The sequence below is a fragment of the Caretta caretta genome, chromosome 6, assembly GCF_965140235.1.
Source record: "Caretta caretta isolate rCarCar2 chromosome 6, rCarCar1.hap1, whole genome shotgun sequence".
In the NCBI taxonomy this organism is placed as follows: domain Eukaryota; kingdom Metazoa; phylum Chordata; order Testudines; family Cheloniidae; genus Caretta; species Caretta caretta.
Window position 1 is genome coordinate 40478038 of NC_134211.1, and position 12256 is coordinate 40490293.

General features: G+C 41.6%; 1 protein-coding gene across 4 annotated transcripts in view; it reads left to right on the plus strand.

The window, feature by feature from the left end:
* The window catches only part of DCDC1 (doublecortin domain containing 1), a 418164-nt gene that overhangs the window by 70250 nt on the left and 335658 nt on the right, over positions 1-12256 (plus strand). For all 4 annotated transcript variants that reach the window (XM_048854576.2, XM_048854579.2, XM_048854578.2 and 1 more), the window contains one exon: positions 7490-7695. In XM_048854576.2, coding sequence (XP_048710533.2) covers positions 7490-7695 — 206 coding nt within the window. The remainder of the gene's footprint in view (positions 1-7489; positions 7696-12256) is intronic.

The following is a 12256-nucleotide window of genomic DNA, read 5'->3' on the forward strand; positions in this document are numbered from 1 at the left end:
AGACTCTCAAAGATAGGACGAGGCAAACATTGAGATTAATTGTAGGGCTGCACCTCTGATGTTGGGGTATTTATCCTTTGGTACAGATTTCCAGAAAGTAAGGATCCCCTCTGTCTTCTGAACAGATTTCAATCTGTCATCTTCCAAAAGTCCTATTATTTCCATCTGAGATGTTGCTTCAGTGACTAAAGGGGGCTTCAGACAATCGGCTTCAGCACTAAAAGGGTCAATCAGAAATTTGATTTGAGCTCTTTTCTGCTGCAAATCTTGGAATCTTTCCTCAAAACTGTCCTTAAGATCTTTAATCATGCTCGCATACCTAGTTGTGCTGTTTTAGGTGTTCTGCTCATCTTCTTTTGATCTGGCTTGAAGTTGTGACATTGAGAGAAAGTGTGTAAGGTCTCCCTCAAGCATTTGTCTGTGAAACAACTGCAGTTTGTTCATGTACACAAATACTCCTTGCACTAGGTCAGACAGCAACCGGAATTTTCCTTGTAAGTCCATGTTTAGTTTATCCAAATGCAGCAGCATGTCTGCAAGAAATGCCAAGTCTAGAATCCATCCAGGATCTGTAAACTCGGGGTGTATTCTGTTCTTCTCCTCCATAAACAATTTTACTGGTTCCAGGAGCTCGAAAAAACGGGTAATAACTTTACCTCGAGAGCCATCGAACTGTGCAATGAAATGTCAAATCAGCAGGGGCGTCGTCTTCATCCAGTTCTTCAATTTCATTTTGAAATTGTCTGATTGAGTGCATTTGAGAGAATGAATTTCACAACGTGCAAGACAGGTTTCATGACGTGATCAAATTTGAGATTTTTAGATATCAGTTCCTTCCAATGAATAATACAGTGAAATGTCCAATATTCGGGAAAGCTCCTGTCAGAATTACAAAGCTCTACTAATTCATTTGCAGACCCCCACATGGACAGAGCCCCATCCGTTGCAATGGCAGTGAGCTTCTGTAAAGGCAAGTGGCTTTTCACAACTACCAACATCAATGCCTCCTTTAAATCTCATCCATGAGTTCTGTCCTTTAGTGACAAGATATTGAGGAGTTCTTCCCTTACAACACAGTCATCAGACACAGCGCAGACAAATACCAATAATAAGATTTATCCTGTATATTGCATGATTCATCCAAAGCGATACTCAAATACACTGCTGACATTGCGAATGCAGTTGTGATTCGATGTCACTGTTCAGGTCAGAGATTCTGCGTCCTATTGTGTGGTGTGAAAGCTGCAGGCCAGAAAATTTTTTTCTGTAGATTCTCTTTCTCTGGTGACAGGATTGAAACCACATCAGTGAGGCACGGTTTTATAAGCTCTCCTTCAGAGTAGGGCTTTTTCACATGGGCTATGTGCCAGGCCACTTAATAGCAGGCTAACGTTACAGTCTCTGATCAGTTGGCAAATCTGGTGAAGAACTGGGCTTCTATATCTGTTTGCTTTTCAAAGTTTTCAGTTGTAAAGTGTGGAGTTCAGAACCTTGTGGGAATTCTTAATCCATATATGCATGGCTAGAAGCAAAATGATGCTGCAAGTTTGAAGATTTGAACTGAGAGATACACATCTGGCAAAGAAGACACATGGCCTTACCATTATGTTCAACGAAAAAGTACTTATTCTCCCACTCCTGTTGGAAGACTGATCGTGGTGGGCAGGAGGCACAGGGAGGGAGGAGGAGGTGGTGCTGGGGGAGGAAGGGGTGAGGCTGTGCACCATGTCCTTGCTGCCTCCTCATTCTCCCAGAGCCTCCTCAATGCCGCGAAACAGCTGATCGTGGCAGATGGGAGGCGCTAGGGGAGGGAGGAGGAGGCACTGGTTGAGGGGGCCGCTGGCAGGCACAAGGGATGGACCGGAGGCTGATAGGGCTGCCAGTAGGTGCCCTATCATTTTTTCCCCAGAGTCAGCTCCTAGCAGGAGCCACATATTATCTTCTGCAAAGCCGCATGCGGCACTGGAGCCACAGGTTGGCCATCCCTGCTCAGAAGGGTAACCCTCAGATTTTACTGGCTGGAGGTGCACAGCAGATCAAGGACTACAGCACATCATGCCCCAAATGCCAATGGACTGGACCCAAAAGGTCTCTTTTAGTCCGCCCCCCCCCGATGGTCAGAATACCCTTCCAGGGTTGGACCTGGTTAGACCCTTGGAAAAGTGTGCAGCTGGGTACTAGACATCCTGGTGATAATGGATTACACCATGTGATACCCAGAGGCCCTCCCCCTTCATTCAACCACTGTGCTAACATCACCACTGAATTGATGAAAATTTTTACATGGGTAGGGATACCAAAAGAGATACTGTCTGACCAGGGAGAAAACTTTACATAAAAATTAAGGAGGGAATTGTGTGACTTCTTAATAATCAAGGCCTTAAAGATGTCCATCTATCACCTTCAGTCTGACAGGCTTGTCGACTGCTTCAATAAAACATTGAAAGACACATAGGCGCTGACTTTCAAAAGTGCCGGGGGGTGCTCGACCCCCAGCTCTGCCCCAAGCCCCACCCCCACTCCACCCCTTCCCCCAAGGCCCCACCCCCACCATGCCTCTTCCTGCCCCCGCTCCACCCTCGCCCTGCCTCTTCCCACCCAGTTCCGCCCCTCCACTGAGAATGCCACATCCTCACTCCTCCCACCAGCCTCCTCTACACCGCGAAACAGCTATTCAGAGCAGGCATAAGGTGTGGGGAGGGAGGAAAAGGTGCTGATCCACGGGGCCCGTTGGCGGGCAGGAGACGCTGCGGGAGGGGGAAGTTCTGATGGGGGGCTGCCGGTGGATACTCAGCACCCACCATTTTTTCCCTGTGGGTGCTCCAGCCCCGGAGCACCCACGGAGTCAGCGCCTATGGAAAGACATACTCTGAAAATTTGTGGCCTCAGACCCCTGACCTTGGGAAAAAAGGAGCTTACCTGGTAGGCCCAGATCAACTGACAGTGTGTTGATACCTTTTCTTCTGTACCTTTTGCTACAGATTACAGAGTTTGGGCTATAGCGTGTGGGGTAGGAAGAGAATTTGATTCCAGCCGTGATCTCCTCTTCATCACTAGATAAGGCAGTAGTTACCTCCACTTCCACTCAGCCAGACAATTTAAAAACATTTCAGAAACTTTTGTGTAGCATGGCAGACACTTTAGAAATCTCTGTGGAGGTAGTGCAGGAAAAATCACACAAGCTACTGGACATTTTTCACTCCTACATGCATGGAAGGCTTTACATGCCAATTAACAAGGGGATATTGGAACTGGCAGAATATTTATGGCATACTCTAGCATGTGTGGCACTTACCTGTAAAAAAGACAGATAGGTATTATTACGTCCCTTCAAATGTGTTTGAATATTTTTACACCCAACTATTTCTTGGTTCTCTAATAGCAATTGGAGTGCATGAAATGTCCAGATAGTGGAAACCCTCGAAAATGATGCCAAGAGATAAGGATCCAGAAAATATTAGGTTTATTTGGAAGGAAAAATTACTCATCATCATGTTTGGAGAGGCATATTGCAAATTACTAGGTGCTCCTGTCCAAATATAATTACCTTAATTGGGACAAGGTATCATAGTTTATTGTGAAACTCCCTCAAGAACATAAGGAGGAACTAAAGTTTGTTGTACCTGAGGGACATTTGGTAGCTCATACTTTGCTACAGGCTGTGTTAGGTGCCTCCAATATTGCAGCATGCTCAGTGGCCACCTTCATCACTATACATAGGGGCTTCTTGGCTAAAATCTTCAGAAATACTGAAGGAGACAACAACTGAGGACCTTCCATTTGAAGGTCATGATATGTTTTAGTGAAGGAACTGATGAAGCTCTACACTCTCTGAAAGATTTGACAGCTGGTCTCCATTCCTTGGGATTCTGCCTGCTAGCCCATAGGAGAAAATAGGCCTAGAAGAAAATTCACTCTAGACAAAAGACTTCCATGTATTGTTATAACCCACAACGATTATCAGAGCTGCTAAGAAAGAAGCAGAAATTCCAATGCAGAAGGCCATTTGCCTCTTCCTTCACTACAGCATACCCTGCATCCCTCACCTGGCAGCAAGTTTGATGCCATTGTTGAGAGCCAAAAGAATCTTTGGAAGAACAACACCCTCCTCCCCCACCCCCATTGGAAACCACCTTTTTTATTTTTAAAATGCCTGGAATCAAATGACCTCAAGCTGCTAGGTTTTAGCAATTATAAATGTGGGGTATTCCATTCAATTTCACTCCTTTCCTATCGCCTTTCTCTTCCCTTCTCCAGAGATCCTTCATACAAGATATAGTTAAAGTAAGAAATGGAAGAAGTGCCCCTGAAGTTCAGAGGAAGGGGTTTTTACTGTCATTATTTTCTAATTCTGAAGAAGGAAGAGATTCAACAGATCCATCCACCATTTCAAATTCAGGATGGTAACACTGGCCTCCATAATCCCTTTCGTAAATCCCAAAAGACTGGTTCACAGATCTCAGTCTGCAAGACATATAATTTTACATATTGATACATCTGGCACACAGCAATACCTCAGATTCCAAGAGGGAGTATCCCAGTCCCGATACAGAGTCCTGCCCTTTGGTCTTTCAGCAGCAACAAGGGTACTCTTCAAGTGCTTGGTAGTCATAGCAGCTTTGAGCTCACCTTGGGAGACAGGGGATCCAGGTATATCCATATCTCGACAATTGGCTTATTTGAGGAAGATCACTGTAGCAGGTGAATGATTCCATTCACATAATCTAACATCTTTTTACCACACTGAGTCCCAAGATCAACAAAGAAAAGTTAAGCACTGTTGCTGACTCAGAGAATAGCATTCACAGGGGCTCTATTAGATTCCACATCAGCAACAGTTTATATATTACAGGAGACATTTAAATTGATGGTACACCTCATCAATTAGTTGCAGGCTGTCCTACAGAGTTCTGTTCCATCTGAATTCTGTATTACTGAAGGACAGTTGGGCTTGCTCCATCCTTTTTGCCCTCAGTTGGAGGGAGCACAAGGGCATGCAGGGTGTGCCGCTAATGGACACTGCTAGCCAAAATAATCTGACCTGCATGCACGGGGCTCATGTGAACCAGAAGCGGAATCCATGTAGATAATACATATCACAGAACCATAGTTACTGTTTTTTCTGAAAGACAGTGTACTCAGGTACTCCATTTGTAAAATGGGATGTAGGGTGGTCTACCCCTTTAAGGGCTAGAAGCCTGGAGCTGGCCAACTATGTTCAATTAGCCCTGCCTGCCACACCAGGAATGTGGTTTAATTAGTTAAATACCTATGAGGTTTAATGAGTAGAGCCAGCTGAGTGTGGAGGAGCTGATTCTCCTATGAAGAGAAGGAAGCTGCATAGAAAGGGGACTGCTCAGTGAAAGAGAGATTACAAAAATTTGCTGGGAGTGAATAGGTGCCAGCAGGGAGCCCTGAGTCTTCAGGGGGAAAGCTCCAGGTAGGGAAGACTGAGAGATCCTCGGTGGGAGTATGCAGTTAGTGGAAATTGGAGAACTTTATGTGGGAATAATTTTGTTATTTTAATAGATCAAGCCCCAAGGAGGGGCATGGCTGAACCAGAAAGAGTTTGTTGGTAGTCTGATTGGTTGGGAAGTGGCTGCCATTTGCAGGGAGGAATGACATTTGACTGTCTCCTAAGGTAGGAGTATGAGGTCTTATTCAATAATAAGGACTTTGAAGTCACAGAATTTCAGGGGAAGGTCTCCTCCTGCCTCCAACCCAGCACACCTTCCCCTAGGCTGAAGGGATGGGAGCCACTGTTGATGATTCATCTATGTCCTATCTGGAATTTTTGCTGCATGTCCACCCTGTAAGAGGCTGAGTGTAGTTGACATTTATAAAGCTCCATGGGGCTGATGCATGCACAGTGCATTTGGCATGAAGGGGCTAGTGCTGTGGGGCTAGGGCCTACTCACAGCAGGTGGAGTGTTTGGAGATATAGCAGTAAGCCTCTAACAAGCTCAGTGCATGTACATGTGCTCATAACTTGGCCAAATCTGGATCAGTTTTCACAGTGAAAACAAAAGGCCCAAGACTATCCCACTTCCCAACATGAGTTGCTGTGTGTGCCTTAAGGATGGCTGTTTTATAAGTGGGAAAAACAGGAAATTAATGAGTTCTGCCAGAAATGTAAAGAACTTCCTAAAGGGAGGGAGGATATTAATGTGAGGCAGAAAATAGAAACTGCCAAGACTTTAAAAAATGAAATTCACTTCTAGGCTGAGAACAAACATTCCAAAATGCCACCCATTGATCACCATTAGATGGTTTTATAGAGTCCGATCCTCAGTGGCTGTAAATCAGTGTAGCTCTACTGAAGTCAACAGAGTCAACCCCATGTAAAGTGGCTGAGGATCTGACCCATATTACAGAATTGGAGCAGTTAAATTTCTACAGACAGTTACCCACTGAGGATATTTATTTGGGAAACAGAGCCCCTGAATAAATGAGGCTCTTTCCAGCTGCATTGTAAATAGCTATGTCTTTGAGGGGAAAAAAGGGAGTATATCCTTCTAGAACTAATCCAAATTGCAGCAAGAAGCACTGCCAATTTATTATTGTAATTTTAATGAAAACAAACACATGCTAACATGCTCTATATATTCCATAATGGAATAAATCTAATGCGCATGATGTTAAAGATTTGTGAATTGAAACCCACTCTCCGAAAAAAAGAACAGTGGCATTCACTTAACATGTTATCCAGCACTAATAATGGCAATGTGATCCTTACATTTTCAAAGTGATATGTGGTGATTTAGTCACGCAGCTCCTATTAACATCAATGGGAATTAAATGGCCTAGTCCCTGAACTCTATTTTTGAAAATGTGTAGATGAGACTAAACTATTACTGACAAAAATAGTGTGTTTACTGACCAGGTTTTAATCTGTAGCAATGTATTCTCTACAATTTACTTTCCTGTATGGCAACTCCAGTAAGGGTTCAAGCTTTGGATGTAGTTGCAAATATATTCTGTGCCGTGGCACTAGGTAGAGGTCATCCTTTTAAGCATGTAAGGAAATCAACTGTTAAGGAGGAAAAATAGCATCCTTTGTGGGATGCAATGTCAGATGTGGAACTCAAACATTGTACAAGTTAAGGAACAGGCTGAATTTTCCTGAAGCAGAAGAGATGGGAAGCAATTTTTTTGTAGGTGAAAAGGTAAATACTCCTCTGATCGGTGATAGAAGCATGCTAAGGGTGAATTTTAATTATGACTAAATTGTGGTATTACTCTTTCATACCCTGAACATCTGTTCCCTTCAGGAATGATGATTTATGCAGGCTATCAGTGGAGACAGCTTGCTACAGCTTATGTCATGGTTAGTGGGAAGAGTGTGGTAGTATTTCAGAAAATACCAGCATGTACATGGAGACAGGCCAGTGTGTATTATTAATATAATAGAGAAAGGGGAGCATGATGTGTCCATTTTTAATTTTGAAGCCAAATATGTACTTTACCTTTTTCCCCTCTTTTCTTCCAGAGCATCTGTCATTAATGAAGAAAGTAACTTGGACGATGAATGGTCTGGTTCTTCCTACTGGAGCCAAGAGAAGGAAAACCAAGCCTGTCCTTTCCAACCACATGAAGAAACTTACTGAGAAGTCCTCACTGAGGTTTTTGGTTTTTAAAAATTGCTCAGGGCAGGATGGCTATGAGATTATTGCAGCACAGGACCAAATCGAAAAGGTAAACTTTGTTTATTAAACAGCCCAAGTTTCCTGGAAAAAAAATTTGGCCTCATTCTTCCATGTTAGTTATTCCTTATTCCAAATAATTATTTGATTAGGTTATAGATTTGGTTTAACATTTTAGAAAAAGTGTACAATATAGTTTGTCCTAAATTACTAAAATGGCATAATTATACAGTATCATACTCCTAAAACTACACTAAAAGCAAAAATCCTTTTCCTTAACTAGAGACTTTCTTGGCAATTTAATAGTTTCTAAGTTAATGTGGTCTCTTTATGTATGCTCTTATAACAACAAATACTTAAATAATCAGGCAAATCCATAAATGCATTGGTAGCTTTCAAGAGAGACAGTATCTATAAATCACACTGTCAGGATTTCCATCATTATTCCATGTTATCTTTTAAATAAGTCTGATGCTATCTTTTCACAGTAATATAGCCCAATTCACCTCCTATTGAAGTCTCTGGAAAGATTGCCATTGTGCGCAGTGGGCATTAGATTGGGTGCCTGGAGCATTGACATTCCATCCTCTCTGATTTATGAATTCCTTTGAATTCCATTGGGTCCCATTTAAAAATAAAAAGACTGTAGGAAAGGTATAGCAAAAATTCAGGCACTTAAGGATTGTCTATATAAATATTTATTTTGTGGCAAGCTGGGGTCTGAATCTTCCTACACTAGCCTGCTGTGAACTAACTGTCTGTGTGGACCATGACTGATGCACATTAGCAATTCATTAATGTGCTTTGATCAAGTCCTCTTTGAAACAGGACCAATCATAGTGCCTTAACAAACTGTTAACATGCAACAAGTACTTGTGGCACCTTAGAGACTAACAAATGTATTTGAGCATAAGCTTTCGTGAGCTACAGCTCACTTCATCAGATGCATTCAGTGGAAAATACAGTGGGGAGATTTATATACACAGAGAACATGAAACAATGGGTGTTACCATACACACTGTAATGAGAATGATCAGGTAAGGTGAGCTATTACCAGCAGGAGAGCGGGGGGGGGGACCTTTTGTAGTGATAATCAAGGTGGGCCATTTCCAGCAGTTGACAAGAACATCTGTGGAACAGTGGGGGCGGGGGAATAAACATGGGGAAATAGTTTTACTTTGTGTAATGACACATCCACTCCCAGTCTTTATTCAAGCCTAAGTTAATTGTATCCAGTTTGCAAATTAATTCCAATTCAGCAGTCTCTCCTTGGAGTCTGTTTCTGAAGTTTTTTTGTTGAAGAATTGCCACTTTTAGGTCTGTAATCGAGTGACCAAAGAGATTGAAGATACAGACTAACACGGCTGCTACTCTGAAACCTGTTAACATGCAGGATCCACGCAGTCTGCAGCAGGCTAGTGCAGGGTAGATTTGCACACCAACTTGCTGCTAGCTAGTTGTTTGTGTAGACATAAGGACTATATAATTACCCAGCGAGAGAGAAACTAAACATCTTTCTCCTTTCTAGCTATGGATTATGGGGCATTAAAAATCTTCCCATATTGAGAAATGTATTACAGTTTTTACTACTATGAGCACTGATGCTAATTTACAAAAATAAATTGTACAAAACCTTGAACTTATATTTCTTACATAAAAATCATTCTGAGAAGCTGCCTTCTGACTGGAAAGTTCAGGACTGGTTCAAGCAAATGAAGGCAGCTTGTGGACCTACAGGCAGGGCTGGACTAGCATGTTCAGGAAAGCAGGCCAAGCAATATGTTTTGATCAACCCATAAGATAGGTAATTTGCTAACGGGTGAATAAAATCGTCTGTCCCACCCACCAAGATATCTCTGTCCACACAACATTTCTGGTAAATTTAAACAGCATATTTCTCCTTTCTAAGTCAGGGATAAAAGATCACCCAGGCATTTTTGGTCATGCTATGTACAGTTATAGAGGAGAAAGGAGCTTCTGAGGGAATTCAATCTTTTGTACATGCATAATATTTGTTTGTTTAATTTGAACATAGTCATTCAGTTTTCTATTAAAAACATTTTTCAAAATGTAATTTAGTATGTCTCTGTTGCTTTTGTCCATCACTGTACTCTTTTTTTCTTCTGTCTTTCGTTTTCAGCATTTTGGTTTCTTCTCTTCTGATTGTCTCCTTCCCTTTCATTTTCTTCTTCACTCTTCTTCCTTCTCTTGTCATTTTATCTCCCCCCCCCCCCATACACCCTCTTTTCTTCCTCATTCCAGTATTTCTCTGGTTCTTCACAGCTCTGCCAAAAACATCTTCTGTGACATTGGGCAATACAAATTTGTGCTACTATTCTCCATCTGTAAAATGGAGATGATACTACTCTACTTTACAGGATGTTATGAGCACAAATTCAGATAATATAGTGGTGAGCACCATAGAGAAGCCTAATAATAATACTGGGGACACTATTCAAACAATAGGTCCATACCTTTATCTCCAAAAGATCTCCTACAGTGACTTCAGATACTTGTTGCACAGCAGGTGGGGATAGAATGGAACAGTACCTTGTAGGAGACCCCTTTAGGTGAAAATAACCATCCTCTCCTTCACAAAGAGCATAGCCACTTGAGAATAGCCTCATCTGCCTAGAACTGCAGTCTTGTCACCAACTTCTAGTCAAGAAAATGAGACTGTTGAAACACAATCAACAAGAACAGGTGTTTTTCCCCCCTATTGGCCGCAGGAAATCAACCATATTAAACAGGACTTATTCAGTGCCATTATGCTGTCTGAAGCCTGACTGAGTCACATCTAAAAAGCCAGCAAGGTTCAGCTGTGCCAGAAGTTGGTCAACCTTTATCTTAATAATACTCCCTTAAAAATTAAAAAGTTGAAGATGCTTAAAATGAGAAAATATTGTTAAATAATGGATAAACCTCTGAACACTTAGGGCCATATTAACTGCCTGGCTGCAAGACCTTGGTGGCATAGTTTTCCAGGAACTGGAAAACCAATATGTCAAGACATGTACAAACTGCTTGGACACTTCTGAAAAGGGTAAAAATGGTCTAACAGAGGGTGGAAAGAAGAAAGATTTTTATGTAAGAAATATAAGTACGAAGTAAAGTTCTGATCCATTTCCTCTTTCAGGCAAAAGTCTATTGGTGGGAGTCCTATAGATCCCTGATCAGAACTGAAAATTCCCTTTTTCTTGACACTTGGCCAGGGGAGGCCAGTGCTGGTGCATGCCACACTTGTACAACTCCTACTGTGGGCTGCTATATGTGCAGTCACATTGTATTCAGTGATTTGCACAGGTATAGCTGATTGGAACTGAGTAAACAATGCTGTTGATATAAAAGAAGGAATAGAATCCAGCTCCCTGTATGGCTAATGTGATTTTTAAAAAGCTATCAAAATGTACTTGTCTCTAAAATAAGCAAATAGGACTAAATACACAACAAGAATAATCGGAGCTAGAAGGTGCCGCAGTACATGGTCACTTTTCAGAATAGAGCCACACTTAAAGCCATGAGGATATCCTGCTCCCGTGGATGAGTCCACCTCTCATAGGACTTTCATTAGCCTTCACCCACCATGGGGAAATGGGTCCACCCCACAAATATCGGGTTGACCCCATCAGACAACTGCTGTGATCTTTGCCCAGGGATCTAGAACATTTCCTCCATCTTGCTCTCCAACCATGACACCAGTAGTGACCATCTCTTTTCTAATCTGATAGATGCTTATCAATAAGGAATGAGGGTGGAAATGTCACTGCTATTGGCTGTATTTCAGCTGTCCACAAGCCAGATCCATCAGATTGTGCAAAATCCTCCTATTTTCATTTATCCATTATGTGGACCTCCCGTAGAGGCACTGCTACCTTATAACAGCAAATCTACTGATCGGGCATGCCAAGTTGGCATTTTTAACTCATTCAGGGATTTACTGGGGTTTTTTTTTCTCTTATCTTCCCTCTGAACTGGACCAATGAAGTAAACAGCCTATCCAGGTACATTTCAAAATTAAAACAAACTGGAAATAAGGATATTTGGAAAATTAGCAAAAGGAAAGAAAATATTAAAGACATAACAAGCTGCAAAATGCAGAAAACATCTAAGTTATCAATAAGTATTTTTTCAAATATTTATATAATATCTATTAATTCATCTCTTAGATTTTTATATAATGACTTCTATTTGCAACAGAAAAATTATAATTCAGCCCCTTCAGCAATAACAGAGAAGATATATCAAGAATAAGGAAATGTCACCATTATTAAATAGCTGCTTTGTCTCTGTCTGCAAGAGCTGAATGCTACAAAAGGCTAGGGTGTACTTGTGAGATCTCAACTCGTCTCAATTCGTCATAATTGTTCAAATTGTGTGATTTGGTCATTTTGTGAAGAGGTCATTTTAGAATCTAAAAAGAGGATATTCTGAAGTTCAGAGTAAAAAGTCGAGGACGGGCATGTGATTAGTGGCTTGTCAAGTGGCTAGGAATCATTCTGACTTCACAATTCTTTTGGAAAGTACTCTATTATTATTATTATTATTATTTTATTATGGTGTATTGTAGTAACACCTACATATCCTAATCAGTGTCCTGTTGTGCTAAGCACGGT